This window comes from Aspergillus fijiensis (assembly GCF_003184825.1).
Source record: "Aspergillus fijiensis CBS 313.89 unplaced genomic scaffold BO72scaffold_67, whole genome shotgun sequence".
NCBI lineage: Eukaryota > Fungi > Ascomycota > Eurotiomycetes > Eurotiales > Aspergillaceae > Aspergillus > Aspergillus fijiensis.
In genome coordinates, this window is record NW_024469043.1 from 34016 (window position 1) to 56960 (window position 22945).

Genomic DNA, 22945 nt, shown 5'->3' on the forward strand with positions numbered 1-22945 from the left:
TTTAAAGCTTGCCAGCGGACCATTTGACAAACACTCTCCGAGTTTACCCCCTTGGGCGATAGTAGATGTATGATGGTGGTGGTGAGAGTAACTATCACCGCTTCAAGACACCCTGCTGCATGAGGCTCTTATTTTATCCTCCCTACAAACTGCTATTAGACTACCAGCTCATTGCTTTGCAACTCACTCTATCTCTAAGCTAAAATAGACTATAATTGATGTCTACAGTTCAACCTTCAAGAGCACAGTTCATATACTGTAACACGCAACTACCATCATGAAGCCCGGATTATAAGGGTACACTGGAAACTTGTCGGGATTTCCGGGAGCGAGTTCCTCTTCAACGAAATTGACGATCTTTCCATAAGGATATTCTATCCTGTTCTCCTGGAAGAGAACCCGACGAAACCCCACGATGGGCAAGAAGTACATCACCAGACAGAATATAATGTGGATATCAAGCATTGCAGAAGGGACTCGATCAGTGACATAGATTAGAGCAGGTATGGTGAACAGGTGGATTTTCAACAACTAAGAGGCCAAAAACCATGAAGCGAAGCGCTGCGTGGTGGTGCGGCGTGTTGCGCTGCATGATGTGCTGATCAACTTCAGTGTTAAAATTAGAATATTTAGAGCATCATCAGATGGGACTCTACGAAGAAGGTTCGGAGAGAAGCATAGTTTGGGATGCTAGGATAAGAAAAAATAAAAATTAGTCCGATGCTTATTGTACAGTGAACTTTAGAGCTCCGGGGAGGGGGGATGTAGGTGTTGTACGATACTGTACTATACATACCGTACAGGATCGACAAGGCAAGATGCTGAACATTGAATATTGATGTTATAGAGGCGGCTAGGGGTAAGAAGGGGTCGGGGAAGGAAAGAAAGTGACAAGCGCTAGGGATGCAGATTCGCAGTCTGTTCAATTCCCCCACCATGAGTTGCTATAATTATCTCATAAGGGGGCGAAGAAAAAGCAACCGGAGACCGATGATAGACAAGCAGGCAGGAAGAATCGGAATGACAACAGGGCCATTGCGTGCGGTATGAGAAATGAAGGTGGCCGATATTGCTGGAGAAAAACGTTTGATTTGAGTAAAATTAAGATTAGAGGCTTGCTGCAGGCAGCACGTCGAGCACCTTAGGCCGAAAATAGGTTAGGGGCGACGGTAAGATCGGGATAGAATCAGATTTCTAGATGGAAACTGGTAGCGATACTGCTAGAATAACCTCCGCCATCGAGCTCATTGACGCTTGGTATGCAATGGGATGACAATCTGTAGAATCAAGTTTGCCCAGGCCAAAGTAAAAATAGAAACCATATCTGCTAGTGGGAGACAAAAATAACCTAGAGAAGAGTCGGTCTAAGTCATTGTTCTTGCAACCTAGCAGGCCGTCATGCAGCGTGACGCACAGTCGTAACAATGTGTTCCTCAGCAATGCCCCTTGTGATTGGCTGAGCATGAATTCCGATTTTTGATAGCGCTCCGTGCATACATGCCTCCATGATTCCTACATACCTACGGTGTATGTGAATCCTTTTGTGATATTCCCCTCCCCAACGAACAGCTTTTTGATCCTGTTATTTGGCATAACGATGCACTGAGAAATTAACTTAGATTCTATCTACTTCTTCTACAACCATACCAAAAGTTTTGGTGTAGAAGTGAAATGGACATGGCGGTCGCGTAGGCATGAGGTTAAGATTAAATTGTTTCCAAAAATAATCCCCTAGTAGACCGCCCCTGTCATTTGAAAGCGCTGCAGTGGATCTCCCCAAAGTGGAGATCAGCCCAGAAGATCTCCACTCCCGAATTAGGATGTCGAGTGACGGGGGTTCAATTCACTTAGCTAGGCGCTATGAACGGTCGTTGGTTGAGCCTAAAGCCGCAGGTTATCATCTTGAAACATAAGCGCGAAGGAGGATGGAAATAGAGCAGCAAACAAAGCTGGAGCTTGAGGGGCCGCAACGCTAGTAGAGACCATGATGTGATGGAGGGTTTCTATTTCTGTTCATCACACTGCGACGGGCAAATGAGAAGAAGAGCGATGCATGATGCGCTTGTGAGTGCGCAAGTCCTGCACAGGAGGCCAATGTCATTTGATGATTCTGATTGGTGAGGTGGGAATAAAAAGAGGGAGATATGCCGATAATGGCATGCGAGCAGTAGTTCGGGCGTGTTTTGTAGTGCGGTCCTCGGCGGCTAACAATTGTTTGCGTACCACAGTCCCGGTAGAATCAAGCACGATGCACAGGTGGGCCGAGTCGGCGGCTAGAGAGGCCCAAGAATAGAATATCAAATTCGATTGCTGCACTCTGATTTGCCATTACATTATCTGCGCAATTTAGCAGGGGAAGGGTCATGTTGGCATCATTCCAGTCGACCAGGCGCGACCATTGGCAGACCCTGAAAGTCATATCACGGCGGGGAAGATTCGATCAGGGCCAAAAATAGCAACTGGCTGCCGCCCGCACCCTGATTTCCTTGTTGCTGCAGGTTACTAGCAATAGTGGGAGAGGGTGTCCAACCAGATGGTGTGAGCATGCACAATCCCTGTCCCGCGTCACGTTTGTCACCCCCGCACGGCAGGGGCTATCCGCCCAATCAATCACCCGAGGCAACCCTATCCCGAGCTAGAGGTATCTGGGCAGTACCTTAGCACTGCACTACACCTGGATCACTCATTTCACGCTAGGTCTGGGATTGAGTTAGTTAAGTTATCAATGGCTTACATGTAGGTAGCACTTCCCGTTCCGTACGCCTATTGGTCAGTAGATTCACGATGCTCTCATGCCCAGATGTCCCATGCCTTCCTCGCTATAGGCGACCACTCTTGTAGTGCCAAATGATAGGCGAATACAGCACTATTCTCTTTTACCCGAGTTCTATTTCTAGACTTGCTGCTTTTTTTAGTCGTATCTCAGGGGCCTTTGTGTGGTTTTTGCGCGATGCTCGGTCTGCTCATATTGCCTCTCAAAACTCTAGCCAATCCCAAGCTGTCTGATATCAACGGGCATCAAGCTTCTTCCGCCAGAAGTTCCGCCACGCTGCATGGACCAGGTGTCACTAGAACCACCAAGGACTGAGATCGTGGTGAAACGCGCAAATCATAGCTTGTTCTAGATGGATCAGGACCCACCACGCCAGCTTGAAGAATCCATCGCAGCAAGATCCATGTAACTTGCTGTGGACCCTGACACCCTCGAGATCTGCTTTGGCTGTGTGTATGACACCTTTTTCGGCGCCCTAGATATCCTGACGTCGGCGATACCTGAACATGGTATCCTAGAAACCGGGATTGTCAGCTAGAAACTTGATATTCCGTACCTTGTAGCGCTGGAGTAGACACACCGAGAAAGCGCTTGTTGACTTGGACAGTGTAGGCTCCAATCGATAATTTTATTATTCCATGAGAGAGCTTCCATTAAGTGCTTCCTTTGTTAAACGAATAGGCTGGTGTTGACTGTAAGCAATGCTGTGTCATGGCCACTACGTATACAGCTCTGTAATACATAGTATTACGGGTATATCAGATTCATCACGTATTATACGCCGTATCATTACAAATGCGCGTAGGCATCCCGCAGGATTGTTTGTTAGGAATATCCCCTTTCCAATCTGAACTATACAATTTGTTTGCGGGCGAAGGCTAGATATAGGAGCATTTTTTCCACTGGCAGGATCCTGCAATGGTACCATACAACACTTGCAATTTGTAAACGTTGGATCTGGACTCTGAGAATGGGGGCCGTGTTAGCAGCAAGTCATTCTTCGGTATCCGCAATAAGCCACGATTCGATCCTGTCTGACAAGTTTCACGCAACACAAGAGTAGCTCTCACGTACGACAGGCGTCCGCTATGGCTGATGGTTGACACGTGGGAAAAGGAAGCTGAGCTGTTACGCCATGGAGATCCTTCGTGGCGTCAAGGCAGATTCAATCGACATCTGCCAGTCTCTGATTTGCATGCCGGTCTCAAGCTGGCGGCAAATTTACCAAGGCTAAGCGATTTCCAACGTTCAAGTATGCAGTCTTATTGGCTCAGATTAAATCAACAACATGCTTTAGCGATATGTTTAATTTCATTGGTTCGTTCAGATCCGAGTCAGACAACTAACGCCAAGGGCCCAAGCACGCCCTCCCCCCGGCCCACAATAAAGACCATTATTGATTTATCTCGAAGCAGCCACAAAGAAACATGGCGTTTTCTGATGACAACAAGATACCATGCAAATACCCCAACTCCAAACCTCATCACCTGTTTGTTTGCAATCCTAATCGCCAGGATCTGGATGCGCGTGTGTCTAGCGGTCGTCATAGAGCTTAGAACTTGATAATGCAGGACAAAAAGAAAACCAAATCATTGCAACCCAGAATACAAGCATGAACCGAGTAGGAAGGGCAAGAAAAAGCAATCATTCAGGAACTCCGAAGCGTAAAAGGTGGCATCGATCTGTCGAAATATGATCGTGAATGTAGCAAAGCAGGTTTACCGCTCTTCAGAGTCGCTGGTTCTCCGCCTTTTGCCTTTGGGTGGCGCCTCGAGCGGAGGCGTGCGCTTCAAAGTGACCGTACGTGTGACAATATGTTGGATAGTAACAGTCTTCCCGCAGCCTGCATTTGTTGTGTCGATGCTCATTGTCCTCCGGTCTGCAGGGGAATATGGAGTTCGTACGGTGAACGGACTCTGAGGGGACTCGGCAGTAATGGGGGAGTATGGATAAGTTGACAACGGACGAAGACGTCGTAAGGTGCTGGAGCTCCTCACAGGTCGAGAGGAAGCGACTGGCGATGGCGGAATAGAAGTTGGGCTCGTCTTCGTCTCAATGTTTCCGGGAAAAGACGAGGTGCTGGCGGTCGAAGGCAACGATATAGGAGAGGGCAGAGTCTTGCTCATGACCCATCTTGTATAACTCGCATTGAGGCCTTCTGGTCCTGCATATACAGGGCTTAATGCCCGAAGAAACTCTGTGTATGCCCGGGGTGGTAGTACGGAAGGCCCATTGTCTGCGTCTTGTTGACTGGTGTCTGACCCGTAAGGCTGGTCATCTTGAAGTTCAGAAGGGAAAGATACTCCTTTGGGTGTCTTGAGCGGATAGAGCGCAGGTCGAGGAGCCATTGCACTGTCTTTGAAGCTATGAAGAATGCGATAAATAGGCAGTGTAGAGTGTGAGGATCTGTATAGTGGATAAAGTAGAAGGGGTGTTTGTATAGATTCACAAGGACTGGAGGGATGAATGTCAAGGAGGTTAAGATTGACGATGATCTTATGCGATTGAGACGATAGACCAAGCCAGTAAACAGGGGACAAGGTGGTAATATAGTAGTGCCCTCTGTGCCCACGGTGGATGTTTCCGAAATGGGTTGTCGAGCAGTTGGTGGATTAGGAAGTATGAAAGTTCAGTTGGTTTCGTATGATAACGGTAAGGGACATGTAATTGTGTTTCGTATGGATACAGGACGGGACGGTATCCGCTGGATGCAATTCCGGGCAAGGTCGGCTCTAAGCCGCGATCGAGTTAGCGCGACCAGGCTCCCCGATCGAAAATAGCAACAGCAGGACAACACCACTTGACCTACCTACCTCGTTCACTGCCTCGATCCTGATGAAGATGAGGCAAAAAAAAAAGACAAGCGGCGTGTCCGTCTATAGATCTGAAGTTCTATACTTGGTGGAGCACCAAAGTGGGGTCAAGTGTCGACTAACACAATTTGAACAGGAAGCGACCTATCTTGCCAACAGTGGCGGGGTTGAGCAGAATTAACTCAAGACCAAACTTGGTTGCAGAGAAGTGATAGACTACACCACCCGCTGTCATGATAACCCTTCTTTATATGCTCCAGAGTTCAACGCTCCTCGATTATTGAACCAGCGATATTCATGATCCGGCCATTACCCCGTATTATCGCGCGGCATCTGAATCAGAACCCCTCGAACAATGTCCGCGAATCCACCATGAACCCTCGAACCGTTTTCAGAACGGCGCTTCACATCTGCCAGCCTCAGCGGCATCGTCGCGACTCCTGAGAACACCAACGCTGTTTGATAAGGGTACGTGGTTCTTGCCGCCGCCCCTGAGTCTTCAGCAAGCCGCTCTTTGCTTCTTCCCTTATGCTTTGGGAAGAGTTACCCTGGTTCTGCAGAGTCATAGCCGCCCACCTGGGGCAAACCCTGCGCTGTCCCGATAGTTGATGCGCTTTGCTATATGGTTATAGACGCCGTGGTGATGACATCCAGCGTTCGCGCCCAATAGTTCTAAGTGAGCATCCCGTCTATTCGACAATGGTTTCATGATCCGTGCAACATGCTTTCTTGGCCTTGATCAATCTTTCATCAGTTTGATCTTATTGGGCTCTCTGTTTCTTCAGGAACTCTGAGTACTAGGGTTAGCCGACGATTGACCTCAGTTCGAATCGTCTCCGGCTCCCACGTACCTAGCCCGAAGGCCTATATTTGGAAAGATAGCAAGCAATCACTTGCTCGAGTCACCCTTTCTCCATCGCCAAGGTAACCCGCCATATGTCAACCATTTCACGCCTGAGCGGCATGACTTTCCGCGCACTGTGTCAGATGATATTCAACAATACACGAAGCAGCTGGTACAAGCTTTTGATGTTGAACTAAGCCTCTCTCTTCAATTCAATCACCATGGTTTTGACGAGCGGATGATACTTCTCTTTGATTTGCATTTCATTGATCGCCAATCTTTGACGGACCTCCCTTATCTTGGGCATAGAAGTTGTTGACATTCATGAACTCTTTCTACATAACTTTTGGAAAGCCTGAGGGTATACTGGGGATACCTACCTGATTTACTGGCGTTGCTTCCTAGGTACTGATACCGTCACGACCTAAGGCGCATTCTATCATGGCTTTGCATATCGGCGCTTTGGTTCCTTGACAACCACAAGTGCAGCAGACTGAGTCTATTTACCCCTGCATGATGCGGGGTGGAATACGACGAGCTTAGCTAGAGTTTCGGGTTCTAAGATAAGTGTCAGGAGCTCTCAATCACCCCAGGTAAAGTCTCTCTGGTTTAGCTCTGTTCAATTGGCTCTCCAAACGCTATAATAGTCAGCACGTCATTTACAATGCTATCGTGTCAGTCGGAGGAGACATCTCTAACGAATGATACTGTTCCGCTACGAACCCGACCTTCGTCATGTGGATACTTGGACAGCATGTCTTGACTCCAAGATATCTTCACCTTGGTTTTTTATGGCTGCCCGCATCAAGGCATCAAGGCACCAAGCCTATCATCTTCACAATCTCCTTCAATCAGCATTCATGTCATAATTGTGGCTCACAAAACAGTGTCTACTCTAGTTTCAGAACAGTGACAGCGATGGCATGACGCTGGAACCAGAGCTTCTTTGTAGCTCCCAGTGATGCATCGGAAAGAGATAAATGTCCGATGACTAGCTTATCATGCTTACTGTACAGTCAAAAGCCTCGACCCCACTGCTGCTGCCGGTCAGAAGAATTGCAAAGCCATCGAGATTTGGTGCTGGCCCGGTGAATTTGATAAATGCTAAACATTTTTTGACTGGAGGCTACTCTTACTTAGTAAATCTCCAAGGTATTCACTAGGGGTCAGATCCATGATATCTATTATGGGCCGATAGGTGCTCCATGCGTTCACGAGGCCACCCAATCTTGAGAAGGTGTACCACGCTTGCACATTTTCGAATATTGATTGAGTCCCAGCAATGCACACCCTTCACGCCACTGTTTCCGCCTTCTGTTGGCTCGACCTTTCTACCAACCGACAGTGGGCTGTTAGTCTTTCCGAAAGTCGAGGCCTCATACACTGACGATGCCTTGGAGCCATTCGTCGATGGCTCCCAATTCGACCGCTGACAGCTTCCATGTGACAGTCAGAGGTCCTAAATATTCAATCAGCTTCCGTGCGACCCCATCCCGTCTTTGAGTAGGGACCTGTCCGGTTCCGCAGTCACACTTCATCTACACCCGTCTTATCCAAGGAAATCTAAAGAGCGATCTATGAGAGGTGTCTATGTTTAAAAAACTTGCACCTTATATCAACTCCAACGACATTCAATTCAAACAGACGGACTAATTCAAGGTAGTGACGGTATACTTGACGAGACTGGTTCTCTCCCATATTCTGCTTATACACGTTGAGCGTCTATATTCTTTCTTCTGGCTAGGTGCTTCAAGAATCATGAGACAATCAGTTTGACTAATAATCCTCTTACAAGAAGAATCAGATGAAAGGTATAACATATTATTATCCAAGTCGATAAAAACTGTCTTTTTCTTCAATGACGTAAGCCTATCGCCTTTCTTGTGGTAATATCCAGCACAGTCAAATTCCTTCTCCGTAGAGACTCCTCGCGATGTATTCCAGGGAACTTATACTCCTATGCTGATACGCAGTTCTCTATCTCTCGACAAACGACCACATGGTGTCTACAAGAAAGAAACTTACCGTCCCTTGATAAGTCCTTAGGGACATCCCTTGATTCTCCTTTTAGCCTGTCCCGAAAAGTCAAAGTGGCTGCCGGCTGTAGGCCATACATCTCAGCTAGTCATTCTACATTCATTCTTTCAAAGGTTCGAAAGGAGCGGGCGAGAATTCTGGTTGAAACCACACTCCCCCATGTATCCGGATGTTGAAGCCATTCACATATGACTAGAGACGTTTACCTGCATTCGGATTCCATCTGGTCCGCTCAGCACAGATTCCCACCGACAAAACACGTCTCACAGTTGACGCCACACAACCCCGTTATTTTTCCGCAGACTCCGCTGCTACTGGCTATGAATGCCAGCTCAAGTTGCCGTTTCTCGCCCATCATTTACTTGCGGCCTTTGTCGCGGACTCGCCCCTGAGCATATCAACGGTCTCCCTGCATTCTCAGCTGATCTTGTACTGAGTCCAATTGTCTTAATTGGCTGCCAGAGTCGGGTCTTGATCACCCTGCTAAGGTCACCTACCAAGGGACTCGAACCGCAGCACATACAGTATCACTGGATTGCACTTAGAGAATATATTCTCGAGGGCAGCCAGCGTATAGTGAGTCACCCACACTTCAGAGAGCACAAGAGGGGAAAGAGGAAACTCGAAACCCAAGATAAACGGGATGCCCTTGTTATCGTCGTGCTCTTCGTTGTTCGCTGGATGGATTGTCAAAATTTTGTTCTCTGAGGCCCTCGTGACGATGTACCAATCGCATGCACAATCTTGAGTCACTAATAAGCTAAACCTCGCCAAGGACTGATATATCTGAACGAGGCGGAATTAGCTTGGCAACAAAAACATCTTCCAACATACGTAAAGACTAAGATTTACTTGTTATGATTATGACGGCTAATTGGTTTGAGACAGAAAAAAATATGAGTGCACGAACATAAAATGTGCCAAATAACAAGATAAGTCTTTGAGATATGTGCTAAGTGGCCAGATCTACGGCACGGCATCATCAAAATATGAGAGATGAGAAAATATATCCAAATTCAGGGAGCTAGGCTGAGCAACTATAAACATAGCCAAGACCAACAGTAAGCATCCAACATAAGTCATAAGCATGAAGACATCACCAACATCTGCGAGGAAGACAGTGAGAGAGCACGCGCGTAATCTTGCATGTAGCGGGAGCGACCCGCGCGGTACAAAGTATATGATGCGTCGGCGTCTCGCTATATAAAAAATTCAGGTAACCGCCGGTCTCCTGTGCCACCCGGGAAATCATAATAAGCGATGGCGCAAGAGATGCCCTTGGTGCGCGCCAGATCGCAAAACCTCTCTCAGAACGATAAGAGGCAAAGAATGGAAAGGAAAAAGAAGAAGAAAATCGGATGTGGCATCAAGCCACAGCTGTGCCAAGTATGGAAATAGCACGCGCGAGAAATCAACCAGAAGCAGGTCCTTAGAGGGAACGCATAAAGAAAGGCAAAAATGTGCTTGTGGAAATCGACAGAAACAAACAGAAAGAAACCACCTGCTCCTCAACTCCTGCCACATATGCGCCGGAAAGCCAACTGTTCAGCTTTGCCGCAGCTGCAGCTGCATGCTGAGTGAAATGTCAGTTTCTCGAAGGAAGCAAAAAAAAGGGCATTGCGATGGACGTACAAGAGATTGACTTATTTTAGTTCTCGAACTTCGGTTCTTCTTTTCTTCATTTTAGCATGTGTTAGACACGCTATAATAGCAGGTAGTGCCAATTTCGGCGTTTCATCACGTCTCGCCAGTGGACAGCCTGCTTTTTGATGGGTCGACCGATTGTTTCGATCGCGGGTGGTGGAATTGAAGATCCATCTGGACCCTGCTTGAGATTCATCGAAGGCAGCAGGTAGTTCGCCTCCGTGTGGATCTGTGTCGTGGTGTCGTCCGAAAGTCTCCAGGTCTCTTTCAGTACGCGGTACATGCGGCCAAAGCTGCCATATTCTGCTCCTTCTCCCAGTAGTTCCGATCGCTTCGCCAGTATATCGCGGAATTTACTCCCTGGAGTCGAGTATACTCCAGCTATCAGTAGAGGCCAGACGATCGAGCGGTCGAACCCCCAAGGGCCATCGGGAATGAACAGAAGGAGATCGGCGACTGCTTGTACCAAATTGGCTGTACTCTGTTGAGTGCGCTCATAGCCGGGCACAAGGGTGGAAAGATAAACTCGAGCTGCAGCGCGGAAAACGGCAGTCACGTTCTTGGTCAGCTTCTCTGGATTCACAACACCAGACGCTGAGATCGGGTTCTCCGGGCTACTGCCTTCCGCATACTCTAGCTGTCCACTCAGGGCAGAGACGTGATGGCATATAGAATACTCGTCAAGCCGTCGCTCACGCTTCAAGGAGTCGAGACACGCAATCTCTGAAATCAGGTACATAACGCGATCGTCACAGCCCATCAGCTCCCGCAAACCAGACGATACACCATTGAGATGTTTCGAGCGATACGTGTGCGCGAACTTGGGTGACTTGCCTATCATTGTGGCACCGAGAATATCGATCCAGGTAGTAAGCGACATGTTGAACGGTAGAGAGACCTGGGGCTTCGTCTCGATCAATCCAAGCTTATTGACGAGGTCTGCGGCCGCCGAAAAGTGTTCGTACCACGGGATCTCCGGCAGGTAATCGTCTGGTTCGCCAACAGCGCAGTGGAATAGTATTGTTGCAAGTGTTCCGTCCAGCACCTTGTCATGATGATTGCTGGATTTCAAAGCCTGGTGCAGGGCTGAGACGGCAGCATACCGATGCCGCATGATATCATCAATGACTTTTTCGTCAGCTTTCAAGCTAATACTGGCGTTCACTGTCTTGACGTGAATAGCCGACACGCTAAGACAGCAGTGATAGTAGGATTTGTTCGTCTCTAGGGCCCGAATAATCTCGCGTGTGCGGGCACGACTCCGCGGATGAACGTCTAGAATGGGGAAGATTAGTGGCAGCACATTGTCGACAAAATGGTAGAGTAGGGGCCTTTCAGCTTCGTTGACACTTGTCGTTCGGAAGTAGGCAGACAGAGGTATCTCGGCATGCTGTGGATGTGTAGCTTTTGCACGGGCAGGGGTCTGGGAGGCTGGGATGTTTCCTTGAAACAGCGCAACACTCGGAAAGGCAGTGCCGGTAGATGCGTGGGAATCTCCAGTATCTCCTTGAAGTAGTGGGTCAATCGGGAAGGCGGAGTATGAGCTAGAAGCGTGATGAATTGACTGTGGAGGCTGCTGAGCGACTGGTGGCTGGGTATAGTATTGTGAGGCCTGAGACGCAAAATTTTGAGAGAAAGTCGGAGAAAGCAACTGAGATATATCTGGAACAACGGTTTGGTGCAGCTGTTGAGAATACTGCTGATCGGTGCTCTGGGAAAGTGGTTCTGATTGCTGTGACAAGGGCAATTGTTGGAGTATCTGCTGAGGCACCTCTGTTTGGGGATAATGCGGAGTGATATCAATCTGTTGATGCAAATGCTGCGGCACACTTTGCATTGTTTGCTGAAACGGAGGTAGCATTGGCGCAAACTGGGACATCTGGTGAAAGTTTTGCGTTGTGGGCAATTGTTGTGGGAGCGCAGAAAGCGGGGGAAGCTGCATTGGCATTTGCTCAGGACCAAGGCTGGTTAAGGTAGACGTAGTTGGACCTTGCCAGGATGAGATGTCATTGAAGTCGAAGCCATAGGGAGAGGACATTGATGGTAGGGGTGGAGTCTGCATATACGCCGCGTCCGATTCGTATGAGCTTTCGCGCGACGGGGGCAAGTTGACATTGACGCGCCTCTTGCTCGAAGGAAGAGTGCGATCGATAAATTCTATTGCTGAGTGTGGGAAGAAGTCTCAATATAACTCGGGTGATACTTCAAAGCATACCTTGCAGGTTCTTTTCCTTTTCCATGACCTTGGCAACCCTGAGTCTCCTCTTAATCCGCTCCTTATGTATGTGTCGTTGTTCGAGATTTCTCCACCAGGTCGGTTCATTGTATTCGCAGGTAATATCGAGCTTGCTGCATGTCGAGCATCTTGGACGGTTCTCATCACATTTCTTGCGCCGCAGGCGACAAATATAACAACCTGCGCGAAGTAAAAGTGTCAGTCCAGATCACTCGCGCGCGGTTTCAAGGGTAGGCGTTGAGAAGTGGGCGTCAGTGGGACTGACCGGAACGTGAGCGTCGGTAGGATCGAACAATTCTTTCCCCAGGACTCATAGGCGGAATGTTGGGATGAACAGTATTGTCCTTCACCAACATGGGTCCCGAACTGGAAGATGCCACTGTTCCTGACATGATGACCGCGGAAATCGTCTCCGAAATATCGTGTTCCAAAGTTCGGTAGTTTTTGCCGAGTCCAAGCTGGATATCGGTCCAAAGTCAAGTGCGAACGATTGGTGTGATCTCAGTGCAAGCCAGGTACTTTGGAAATAGCCAGCCTGGACGAGATGTGTGGTATGAGCTTGAGGCTGTGCAGGAATGGAGGAAACTGGAACCGAAAGAAGATTGTCGCAGACTGCGTGGCCTGAATAAGACCAGCTTGTGTCGAACATGATGCCTTAATATTGTTGGAAGAGGGAGTACATTTAAGTCTAGCGTGCGATAAAGCGTCATGCTACGATGCTTCTATTTTTTGACGTGGGCGGTAGAGCTAAACTGGAAATGCAGTGAACGGAACCAACATGCAAACTGCGGGCGGGGAAGATCTGATGCGAGCGACAACTAGTGGGCGACTAAGAGCTAATTTTGGGAGCATTGGCCTGAAGGTGCCTGGGCGATTTGCATCAATTAGGAGGCAGAAAAGAGCCAGGGTCCCCGGTCAGGGTCTGCACCTAGTCTCTGCTATCGCGCTTCCCCCAGCACTGATGAAAAGTGGACTGCATCCCCAGTCTCTCATCATTCCGTTCATCAAGACTTTCTTCTCACTCAGTTCTTCATCAGAATGAGATCTGGGTTCTTTTTTTCCCCAACTCTTCCGCAGTCGTGGAAGGTGAAATGTTGAGTGCGAAAGTCTCGAGGCACTGGAGATGCTGTCTATTTTCTGCCACCAGAGATCAAATGACCCTTGTCCGGACTCACAAGAACCCCTCTATCCATTGGTTGCAAGACACTTGACAGCACGATATTTCCTGTTTGGAGAGCCAGTGGGCGACTGCTGAAACGACGTTAGAGAAAATAGTGTGTGAAAGAACTGCAAGAGGTGCATGCCAAGCTTCACCCCCTCGGAAGTCATTGGTTGTGCTTGTCAGCCATCGGCGGTTCGGTGGGTTGGGATTGTGGGCGCTAAACAGTGTTCCAAGCATTCCCCACCAACCAAGAGCCGACGTTGGCTGTGGCCCGTGCAGAAAAAGAAGTATTGATAAGATCTCCTTCGATTTGTTGTGGTCTGCCGCACATGGATAGTCTTGCATGATCCCTTAATTAGTAACCAAGATTAACCGCCCACTTTGCTAGAGAATGCTACTTAATTGCTTATTTGAGCGCCAGTAAAGCATATATTTGACAGTTTAGTCTCAAGATAGCCGCCTAATCCCTCTTTTTGGTGATTCTTGGTCTCTTGCTGCCATATTTTTAGCTCATATCACCAGCGGCATTCTAATAATAACCGTCTCTCAATTCGTCACTCTACTGTCCCCGCGTGGTGGACCCATTATGAATATTCAGGGCACCTAACGTATATCACACTAAATCGAGCGCAAACTGGCTAATCAGAGACTTTCGATCACCGGATTAGGCGCAGAGAGACATAATTAGTATCTTCCCTGCGTGGATCTAGAGACCAACATGCCTGGTGTGGGTTCTTGAGAGTCTGGTATACCGAATCATTCAACTTACCAGACTGCTGGTATCTGTCACCTACAGCTAGATTTTGCCACGCTTTCCGACAAAAGGGATACGCTGTGATTATTGCGCGTCTAGTTGGCGTCTCCTCGGATCAGATGGCGTTATCCCAAAGCACTATGCGACACGCTACGTGCTCGTCTCGAGAGTCAATGGCTATGAGCTCGTGAAATGATATGCAGCCAGGACCAACTTGAAGGCCGCCTCATGCGCAGCGTCAATGTGGAAAAGATGTCCGGGGAGATGTTATCGTCTAAAAGTCTTTCTAGAACATGAATTGACCTGAGAGTGGAGGATGTATGGATGTACAAGGCTTCGTAGCTCATCCTGGGTTCCAGTTTACCCGCGTTGCGCGTTGCGGGATCCACTTGGCTGACATGATCTCAACCTAAGGATATCAAGTACAGCAAGACAAGGCCTTATTATATCTTTTATCTAAGAAATACAGTAACAATCGGCATCTTAGTGCACGGAGTAATGTGCACGTAAATGCTTCCACTCAGGAGCTAGACGTTGAGGTCGATTGTACTATGGGTTCCACTGAAGCTCTATTCAGACTAAGCAGATGTTTATTGGGCTCTAGTTGTCAATGCGACGCTCAGCAATATTTTTCAGGGTATTGATACTGGAATATGAGCGAACAATACTAATGTACAGCATAGTCTTTGTTCTCTCACTCCGTGCTAAGAACCGTATCACGAAGCTTTTGCTTCCGGCGCTTCATTGAATCTCCCTGCTTGGGGTATGATTGAACATCTTGTATCAAACCACGCATCCAAATTCCTGCTCGCAACGACGTTGTTAGGTATATGAGATTGTGCTGGTACGTAGGGAAGGCGTAGGCTCTCGGGGCCTTTGGGTCATGGTCGGCAAGGAATAGGGTCAGTTCCGGCAACGTTCACATATCTGTTATGCTTCGGGGTGTTAACTAATTGATGAATTAGCTGGAGTCACCATAAACTGCAAGTAGAATTTTCTGTGTGAATTCTAGGTCAGGACCTCTGTGAGGGAGATTGTATAACATGCTGAGGGTGGTGTCATCTTGATATTCAAAAGAGAGAGATATTGACGTCCAGCCGCTGTGCATATCACATGACTGGTGCATATGCAGATCGCGCAGCAGCCTACCCATAACTCCCAGATGGTATTGAATCAATGAGCCTCCCGAGAACACGGTCTAGTTATCATTCTTACAGAATCCACGTTAACAAGCAGACGCTGCTGGCTCCGCTACTAGAAGTCAAGGGCTATAGGCATCCCAACAAGTAGAGATATCATTCAGCCGTAATCGCTAAGATAGAAGATACCCCAAGAAGATCTAGATTGTTCCTTGCCTTGCGTTTGGCGGTGGACTGATGAAAGCGAAGGTAGGCGAGTCAGGCAGTTGCGGCGTTGGGTTTAGGATCAGACCAGCAAGTAAAACAGGCGGTGAGACAAACCGGCCGAGTCAAAGTTTGTTAGAGATATAATCACGCAAGTCACAGTAGCTGGCTGTCACAGTACATAGCCGTGAGGGGTAACCATGTCCAAGCTCCGGAAATCCTCGTGCTTTGACTTGGTTTCCCAGGTGAAGTCACTCCCGATGACACAGGTGGACAATGGTTAGATCGGTTCTGATCGGTCCTGATCAATTCTGGCCGGCACTGGCCGACACTCAACTTACTCGTGAGTCCCAGAAGATGCTATTCCTGGAGACATTAACCGCCCATTATGGTGAGAAACACACCTAAAACTCCCCTGTTGTAGCTATTCTTATCGTTGCACAATGACCTGAGGTGATTAAGGTGAAAGCCGGCTGCTTTAGTGCTGTTTAGTGACTTTAGTGTTTGAGGGCTGTCTGCGACGGACCAACCCCGTTTCCCGTCACCCCGTCGTCCCGTCATCACAGCAGTAGCGCCCTTTACCGAGCCAGTGAGATATCATTTAACCCTCTTCTACTGTGTGCCATGACCACGGTCCTCTCAGAAGATGCTAAATCGAGACTGTCTGGGGATGCAGGAGCGTGGCTCAAAGCCAATCAGCGAGTGAATGAGCCCTGAGCGACCGCCTTCCAAGCGCTGGCATATTTCCAGGTTACCGAACAACAGCGAATCAAACCCCCAGCTCCCGGAGTCAGAACAAGGCGACGATAATCCATTCGACGAGTACAGGTCCTCCCCGCCTCATGCAACTGCATGCTCAAATTGTCACATCCATAGATTCTCTCATAGCAACGGCCAGTCACCGCGATCGTACCCCAGGTCCTTGGTCGTGCTCAGTTCTTTTTTTATATCATGCCGGCTGGGATTTTGGCCGCCTTGGTTCTACATATACGTGTCGATTCTCTGCTCCCTCTCGCCCTCTCGGACGTGCCTCTCCGTTTGATTACCCCCCCTCCAACATCCACAATCATTTTCCAGCGAAAGAAGTCATGTTTTACTGTCCATAAGATACCTCAATCGAGCCAATCCAAATAACTTCAACGCACACCTTCTCATCTTGACTTTAGTCGCCTTGAGTGTTACACGCCTCGATCATCACCGAATTCCCAGCACGAGTGCTTGGTGCAAGATCATAAACGGAAGTTAAAGTCGATACACAACGCTTTTGGCGGGTTCCAAAAGCATCTAGCTTGGGGTTTCTCCTAACCCTCTTCCAGGTAGAAGCCTGGTATGATATCTTCTTCTCTTGTCCACCATCTCAATGAAGGGCATTGCTCATTCAAGTCAGGATTCGAGCAAACAAAAGAAATTGCCACAGGTTGAATATGCACTACTTTCAATCACTAGTCGCCAATCCGTCGGTGTCGGATACCGACTCGACCGAGATCCTAGACACGGATTTCGATTCCGACTCGAACGAAGACTATTCTGATATCTCTCCGAACCTTAGCGTTGGATCTGTGAGTATAATCTTCTAGTGCTATAGTAGGTACGGATGGCTTTGTTCTAATATTGATTCATTTAGCTCGCGGGTGATAGTGTCACGACTGCATCAACGCCGACCGACTCAAGTCCGGGAGAACCAAAAACTCCAGATTCCACCGGTCTGACAGGATTTCATTTCGCTATCGATGAAAACCCAGTGAAGGGTCCTGTAGGTCCCCATCTGTTCCGCATTGGCTCGGATGGATCAGAACTTGAACATTCTTTCGATGTTGAATTGATTATGGACGACTTTGGCTCTGCACCAGCAACGATATCACTTTATAACCCAACCTCTACCCTCGAGCCCGACCGAGAAGACACACCAGTGCCCAAAAACCCGACCCAGAATGCCCTCACACTATCTCAAGCTCAACCCTCTCGCTCACGACCGAACGAACGAGAGGTTTCGCACTGGTCTCCTCAGGATGTCGTTCTATGGCTGCAGAGTCAGGGTTTTGAAGATTCGATCGTGGAGAAATTCTTTATCAATGATATCACGGGTGCCATTCTACTTGAACTTCAATCCGAAGATTTAAAAGAGCTTGACATACAGTCATTTGGCAAGCGGCATCGGGTTATGGGCTGCATCCGTCAACTTCGAACGAAAACAACTTCTGTCATTTGTGATGCTCCCCAAACCCAAGAAAATTCGGATCCGATCTGCAGAGAAGACACGACGACACCCAATTCCATGGCAGCTCAAGTTGGTGTCGAATGCTCAAGTCCTTCTCCTGTAGATGAGAAATCCAGATCCAAGTCTGCTCAGCAACGGAGACGTCATCGCAAGCGGCGAGATGGTGTGGATATCGTTCCTGAAGACTCAGTCTCGATCGTGGCCATTGAACAGCTACTGCCCAGGCTCCACACGTGTTCAAAGGGGGAAAACTGTCGAAAATGGCAAAAGCAGCAGGTCAAGCTCACTCGAATGCTAAATGATCTTCCCATTGAAGGCCTAGGTGGCTCTGTTGTCATTGCAGGGGACCCCGGAAACGCGACTACAGCACAGAACATGGCCAAAACTCCGAAGTCGGAAATTACGCCTTCCATTGTTGCGTCTTCCGATGCTCTGGGTCAGAATCAGAACTCCAAATTCCAATTGTCGCAAGACAAGCTCAATGGGGTGCGGCCTCGCGACCCACAAGAGAATGTGCGCAACTTTCTCAATTTCCAGCGCCTGAGTGAGCTTCAGCCGGTGACCAATCCTTCCACTCCCCCTATTGAGCAATTGTCGCCTGCCACAAGTTCCCCACAGTCCGTCAAAGCCAATGGCACTCTTTCCGAGAACCTTCGGCATCTTCCAAGGCTTAGGATTCCCAGTACACATGCGTCGACATCTACCTTCTCACCCAATTACTCTGCCCAACGCACCATTACTCCCTCGATATTACGAAAGCACCAGGGCTTCTCTCAACAAAGTTCTGTTCGTTCATCAGGAATCCTTGAGGCGACTCTGTCACCGTCCGACTACTACAGAATTGACCCTCACTACGATCAAAGCACACCCTTCTCCGAGGTAGACATTCCGCTTACTGCCATCCCAGTAGGACCAGTGTCTCGGGGCGAATCGCAGTCTGTACCTCCAAACATGCGGTTCGGGGGACAAATGCATCAAGTTCCTGACTTGATTCCCCGGCCTGCCTCGACCAAGGCAGAGAACGCCTGGAGAAATGGCGTCATCTGGAACAGCCGAAATCAGCCGAAGCTAGGTCGACTTGAGGAACGGTCACCATTGCCGCCAATCGATACCCCGGAGGATATGGAGAAGACACCCCGCGCTGCCCATTGCAGGACTCCGTTCACACCCCATGGGCCTAACAAGGTTGCCCACAGTGGGTGGATGAAGAAGCGCAAAAACACGCGGTTCCTACGCCATGACTGGGAGGGCCACCACTTTACCCTGCGTGGCACGCAGCTGGCCATGTATCCCGACGAGGAATCATCAAGTCGAGAATCAAAGGCCCTCGAGTACATCGATGTGGACGACTACGCTGTGGCGTGCTCGTCGTTTGCTTCCAGCTCGAAATTGACTGCCGCATTCAAGAAGACTGTTCTAAAGCGCAAGGATGAGATTCAGGGGGAGACTGCATTCACCTTCTCGTTGATCCCTTCTCCAACCAATGGTAACTTCGACAAGAAGAATCTCTTCCTCAACGGCCCTAAAGCGCATTACTTCGCTGTCAAAACACGCGATGAACGCATCGATTGGATGAGGGAGTTGATGCTCGCGAAGGCACTCCGAAAAGGCCGCGAAAGTGGCACATCTATCCACCACAACGGGAACTTCATTTGAGCATATATCAAGAACTTGCTTGTTCCGTCGCCACTCTCCTCATCTCGATATGGATATTTCGATACCCCTCATGAGCTTGCTATCCACTTTTTTGTATCTCAGCCACTGTTTTGTTTGTTCAATCGTTCTTCTGTCTGTTCATTTTGGGGGCTTTCACATGTTGCCCTTTCCAAACCTAACGACGTTATGACGACTACCCAATTTGTTTTTGTACCAACTGACCTCTTGTGTTATATCTCTCGACATCACCTTTCCTTTTGTCTGTGGCAGGTACAACACGTTAGACATGATGTACGCTTGATAAGCTAGGCTCACGCCTTTGCTTGTCGCAGTGGAGGTTAATTAATATTGCCGATACCTTGGAGCTGGCTCTCCGAAACGAACCATGAACAATGTTGAGATAGGCATATCAATTAGCTTAGATGAGCAATTGTAAATATGATCCGACCGAATGAAAACGACTATGTTTCGCACCTCAGGGCTAGAAAGGATATATAAGACTTGTAGTGTTGGGTTCTTTTTGCAATGTTTTACTGACAACCTTCTTAGGACTATGTACTCACTACTTACATGGCCCTTTTTACGGAAATGCAAGCCTCGAAAATTCAACCAGCCGCTCACGCGAGCCAAGCCTCTGAGCTGTTCTCCTTCGGAGCCATACAATTTTGACACCTTACCCACAGACTCTCTTGATCCTGCTACGGCGAGAAAGAACGGGGGCCAGTAAAAGCCGCGCGCAGCTGGAGGAGGGTGTGTTTCATGTGTCGAAGTGGCACGGTACTTTTTTTCCGTCCTCCCCTGCCCCTCCCCTCCCCTCTTCCGACGGTTAACCACTCCACTCCATGCATCAAGTAGGTAGCATGCAAGGAAGTTCAGGTCAGCACAACAGCGAGACCTGCCAATCCGCATAGCCGTCACACGTCCTAGGGCATGCGTGAGGTGCAATTGGTAGTTGGGACTAGAAGTAAGTAGCGGGGGGGCTCTTCCCGGCGGCTAATACACCGCGGGGACTGGTCCGCCTCCTGCGGGTGGTGATCACGTTCCCCCGCTTTTCTGGTTAACATGGGCCCATGGTTGGATCATTCCATAATTTTTCAGTGTGATGACCTGCTCGTTGATATAACACAGTGCATTTCACCGCTGCTATTGCTGTTGTCGTAGCTTTTGCTCTTGCTCTTTCTTTTGCTGTCTACACACCTGCACCCGAGACTTAGTCTTACTTGAGGGGTTGGGAATCACAATCGCCCTAGACCGGGGAGGGGGGGGGGGGTGCCTGAAAGACATGGGATGTACTCCGTAGTGCGATTTCATCATACCATAAACTGCTGGGTTTTTTCTATAGCATGCATCGACCGGCATGAAAGTTGCACTCAGACTACACTGGCGACGAGGAACCTTCTTCACAAATGCCTATAGACATAAAGATCACAGAAGCTAACCGTGCGATAGGGCGTTCAAATGATCAGTTATCAGTGCGTATAGACGCTCTGGTGCAAGGCAAATGGATACCTAGCGGGTTGTCGCTGACCCTGGCCCAGCCAGCGGCTATCGATATGATGTCTGCCTGTAGCACAGAATCTATTGGCTTACACGCCTGTACAAGGGGGGTTTTGTACAGGATGGCCCACTGAGCTAATATTGCCGGAGTGCCGGAATGAGATCGGGCTTCTTAGCTTTGATATTAGTACAAAATATGTGGGTTAGCCTTTCTTGTCTGGATCAAGCGTTGGAACAACAAAACCATCTGGGCAGCCTTCCCAACACCTCTTTTCCTAGTTTTCTTCTCTCTTCACATTTATGATCCCAGCTCTTCCTGTCCAGTGGTGTGTCCCTGAGCCCAGTGGAAGCGGTGTTTGCTGCACGTATTCAAGTGCAGGTCATCTTGTCTGTTCTCATTCTCATCAGCTTCAGCACATCTTCTTCGCACCCATGCTACTTTCCAGCCACAATTGTGTGTGAATAGTCCTTGTAACAGAAGCAGCAAAGCTTGGGGGGCGGCAAATATACCACCTAAAGATTTTACAGCACATCCCCACTCGCAAGCATCCGCAAACGCCATTATGGTCCAGATCGCAACGCTTCGTGCGGGTCTCACCCAGACAACCCAGGCTACCCGCACCGCCATGCGATGCCTTAACTCGGGCCGAGACTCGCAGGAAACCTCTCAAAAAGCACTGACTCTCCTGTCTGACATCTTGGATCTTCTCTACCGTATTCAAAGTCAGATTAGCTGGGGAGAGGAAAAATGGCATGTCGACCCTGCCCGTCTCAATTCCCTGGCGGAGATGCTCGGCTGGTTCGACTCCACGGTCAAATCCATCGAGCTGTACTTCCAGCCCGGCGGGGTCAATGTTGCGTACTTCCGCAAACATCTGCTGGAGAAGACATTTCTGCCTCGTTTGGAACAGTATAAGATCGTCATGTTGCTCGCGATGCAGCCGGACTCGGAGTGAGTCTGCCCTTTTCCTGTGTCCATGTTTCACTCTAGGGTCATCCTATTAATTTTTCATTGTTCGGGGTTCAGAGATCGCACGTTACTGGATCAAGATATAAGGTATACACTTAAGATGGCTCGTGATATAGACTGTGGTATGTAAATTATACGTGCGATGAAGCGTGTTTCGTTGATACTAACGTTTGTAGGGCCTACAATTGATCTCCAATTTTCAGAAGATGCCTTGGGACTCACGAGCCAACTATGCTCAAACCAGTTCATCACGCTCGCAGACTTATGCAATAGGCGGCTGCGCGAATCATGCCGCTGGATCTTCGATCACGGTCAGTATAGGCGCTGGCTACTTGGTTCTTTCAAGACGTTGTTTTGCGTCGGTCCAGGTGAGCCTTGCGTGGAATGAAATTAAACTTCAAGATGCCTCGCTGATACCTGTGGTTACGAATATAGCTGGCGCCGGAAAGACCTTTCTCGCGTATGCCTGCCTCTGGAGGCTCCACAGTGCATAGTAGAACTAACATGGTGTATAGATCCGCTATAGTCGATTCACTTCAGAAAACATTTACATCATCCGATGTCGCAACCGTATTCATTTTCTGTCAGGAAGAGAGGGCAAAGGAGCAGACCTCTCTCGATATACTCCGCAGCATCCTAGCTCAGTTGGTCTACCGAAAACGGAGTCTCTCATACGCAACCTCTTCTCTCTACCACTCCGAGTCTCTAGCAAAAGGCTCGGCCTCCCCAAAAGCATATCAGAGTGCTATTCGGGCAGAAGTCAATCGGTTCTCAAAGGTCTTCATCATCATTGATGGACTGGATCTAATCTCTGATAAGGAGCGCATCCTTGGCCGGCTCAAGAAGCTCCCAGAGCAAGCACAACTCCTGGTCACCCTACGAGAGGTGTCTCAAATGGCTAACTCCTCCCTCGTCAACATCCTGGGAGCACCGGGGGATCTGCAGATGTATGCCATCTCGCGCATCCAGCAAGACCCGCGGCTGAAAGCGCTGTTGGA

At 48.8% G+C, this 22945-nt stretch overlaps 8 protein-coding genes across 8 annotated transcripts; 3 read left to right on the forward strand and 5 right to left on the reverse strand.

Moving 5' to 3' along the window:
• Positions 1 to 37: 37 nt before the first annotated feature.
• Positions 38 to 917, reverse strand: BO72DRAFT_452240 (uncharacterized protein). The gene is made up of 2 exons (XM_040945683.1): positions 802 to 917; positions 38 to 606 (listed from the first exon to the last, which is right to left on the reverse strand). Exon 2 carries the CDS (start codon positions 463 to 465, stop codon positions 250 to 252), a length of 216 nt encoding a protein of 71 aa, XP_040796877.1. The 5' UTR covers positions 466 to 606; positions 802 to 917; the 3' UTR covers positions 38 to 249.
• On the reverse strand, positions 548 to 1066 carry BO72DRAFT_255261 (uncharacterized protein). The gene has a single exon (XM_040940076.1). The coding sequence runs from the start codon at positions 936 to 938 to the stop codon at positions 630 to 632; it is 309 nt and encodes a 102-aa protein (XP_040796878.1). The 5' UTR covers positions 939 to 1066; the 3' UTR covers positions 548 to 629.
• Positions 1067 to 3605: 2539 nt separating this feature from the next.
• On the forward strand, positions 3606 to 4414 carry BO72DRAFT_255298 (uncharacterized protein). Its single transcript, XM_040940077.1, has one exon. It carries the CDS (start codon positions 3869 to 3871, stop codon positions 4334 to 4336), a length of 468 nt encoding a protein of 155 aa, XP_040796879.1. The 5' UTR covers positions 3606 to 3868; the 3' UTR covers positions 4337 to 4414.
• Positions 4415 to 5564, reverse strand: BO72DRAFT_255422 (uncharacterized protein). The gene has a single exon (XM_040940078.1). The coding sequence runs from the start codon at positions 5119 to 5121 to the stop codon at positions 4492 to 4494; it is 630 nt and encodes a 209-aa protein (XP_040796880.1). The 5' UTR covers positions 5122 to 5564; the 3' UTR covers positions 4415 to 4491.
• A 4605-nt stretch (positions 5565 to 10169) lies between these two features.
• Positions 10170 to 12739, reverse strand: BO72DRAFT_472059 (Zn(II)2Cys6 transcription factor; the record flags this gene model as incomplete). The annotated part of the gene is made up of 5 exons (XM_040947119.1): positions 10170 to 11460; positions 11784 to 11843; positions 11962 to 12268; positions 12327 to 12527; positions 12613 to 12739. 5 exons carry the CDS (start codon positions 12737 to 12739, stop codon positions 10170 to 10172), a joined length of 1986 nt encoding a protein of 661 aa, XP_040796881.1.
• Positions 12740 to 16843: 4104 nt separating this feature from the next.
• BO72DRAFT_255639 (SAM and PH domain-containing protein) lies at positions 16844 to 19651 on the forward strand. The gene is made up of 3 exons (XM_040940079.1): positions 16844 to 16933; positions 16994 to 17165; positions 17231 to 19651. Exons 2-3 carry the CDS (start codon positions 17031 to 17033, stop codon positions 19478 to 19480), a joined length of 2385 nt encoding a protein of 794 aa, XP_040796882.1. The 5' UTR covers positions 16844 to 16933; positions 16994 to 17030; the 3' UTR covers positions 19481 to 19651.
• Positions 19310 to 20435, reverse strand: BO72DRAFT_255738 (uncharacterized protein). Its single transcript, XM_040940081.1, has 3 exons — positions 19839 to 20435; positions 19703 to 19741; positions 19310 to 19645 (listed from the first exon to the last, which is right to left on the reverse strand). The coding sequence occupies exons 1-2, from the start codon at positions 20387 to 20389 to the stop codon at positions 19726 to 19728; spliced, it is 567 nt and encodes a 188-aa protein (XP_040796883.1). The 5' UTR covers positions 20390 to 20435; the 3' UTR covers positions 19310 to 19645; positions 19703 to 19725.
• Positions 20436 to 20987: 552 nt separating this feature from the next.
• On the forward strand, positions 20988 to 22374 carry BO72DRAFT_255854 (NACHT and Ankyrin domain protein). The gene is made up of 4 exons (XM_040940082.1): positions 20988 to 21175; positions 21462 to 21929; positions 22007 to 22069; positions 22124 to 22374. The coding sequence occupies exons 1-3, from the start codon at positions 21135 to 21137 to the stop codon at positions 22044 to 22046; spliced, it is 549 nt and encodes a 182-aa protein (XP_040796884.1). The 5' UTR covers positions 20988 to 21134; the 3' UTR covers positions 22047 to 22069; positions 22124 to 22374.
• Positions 22375 to 22945: the final 571 nt, after the last annotated feature.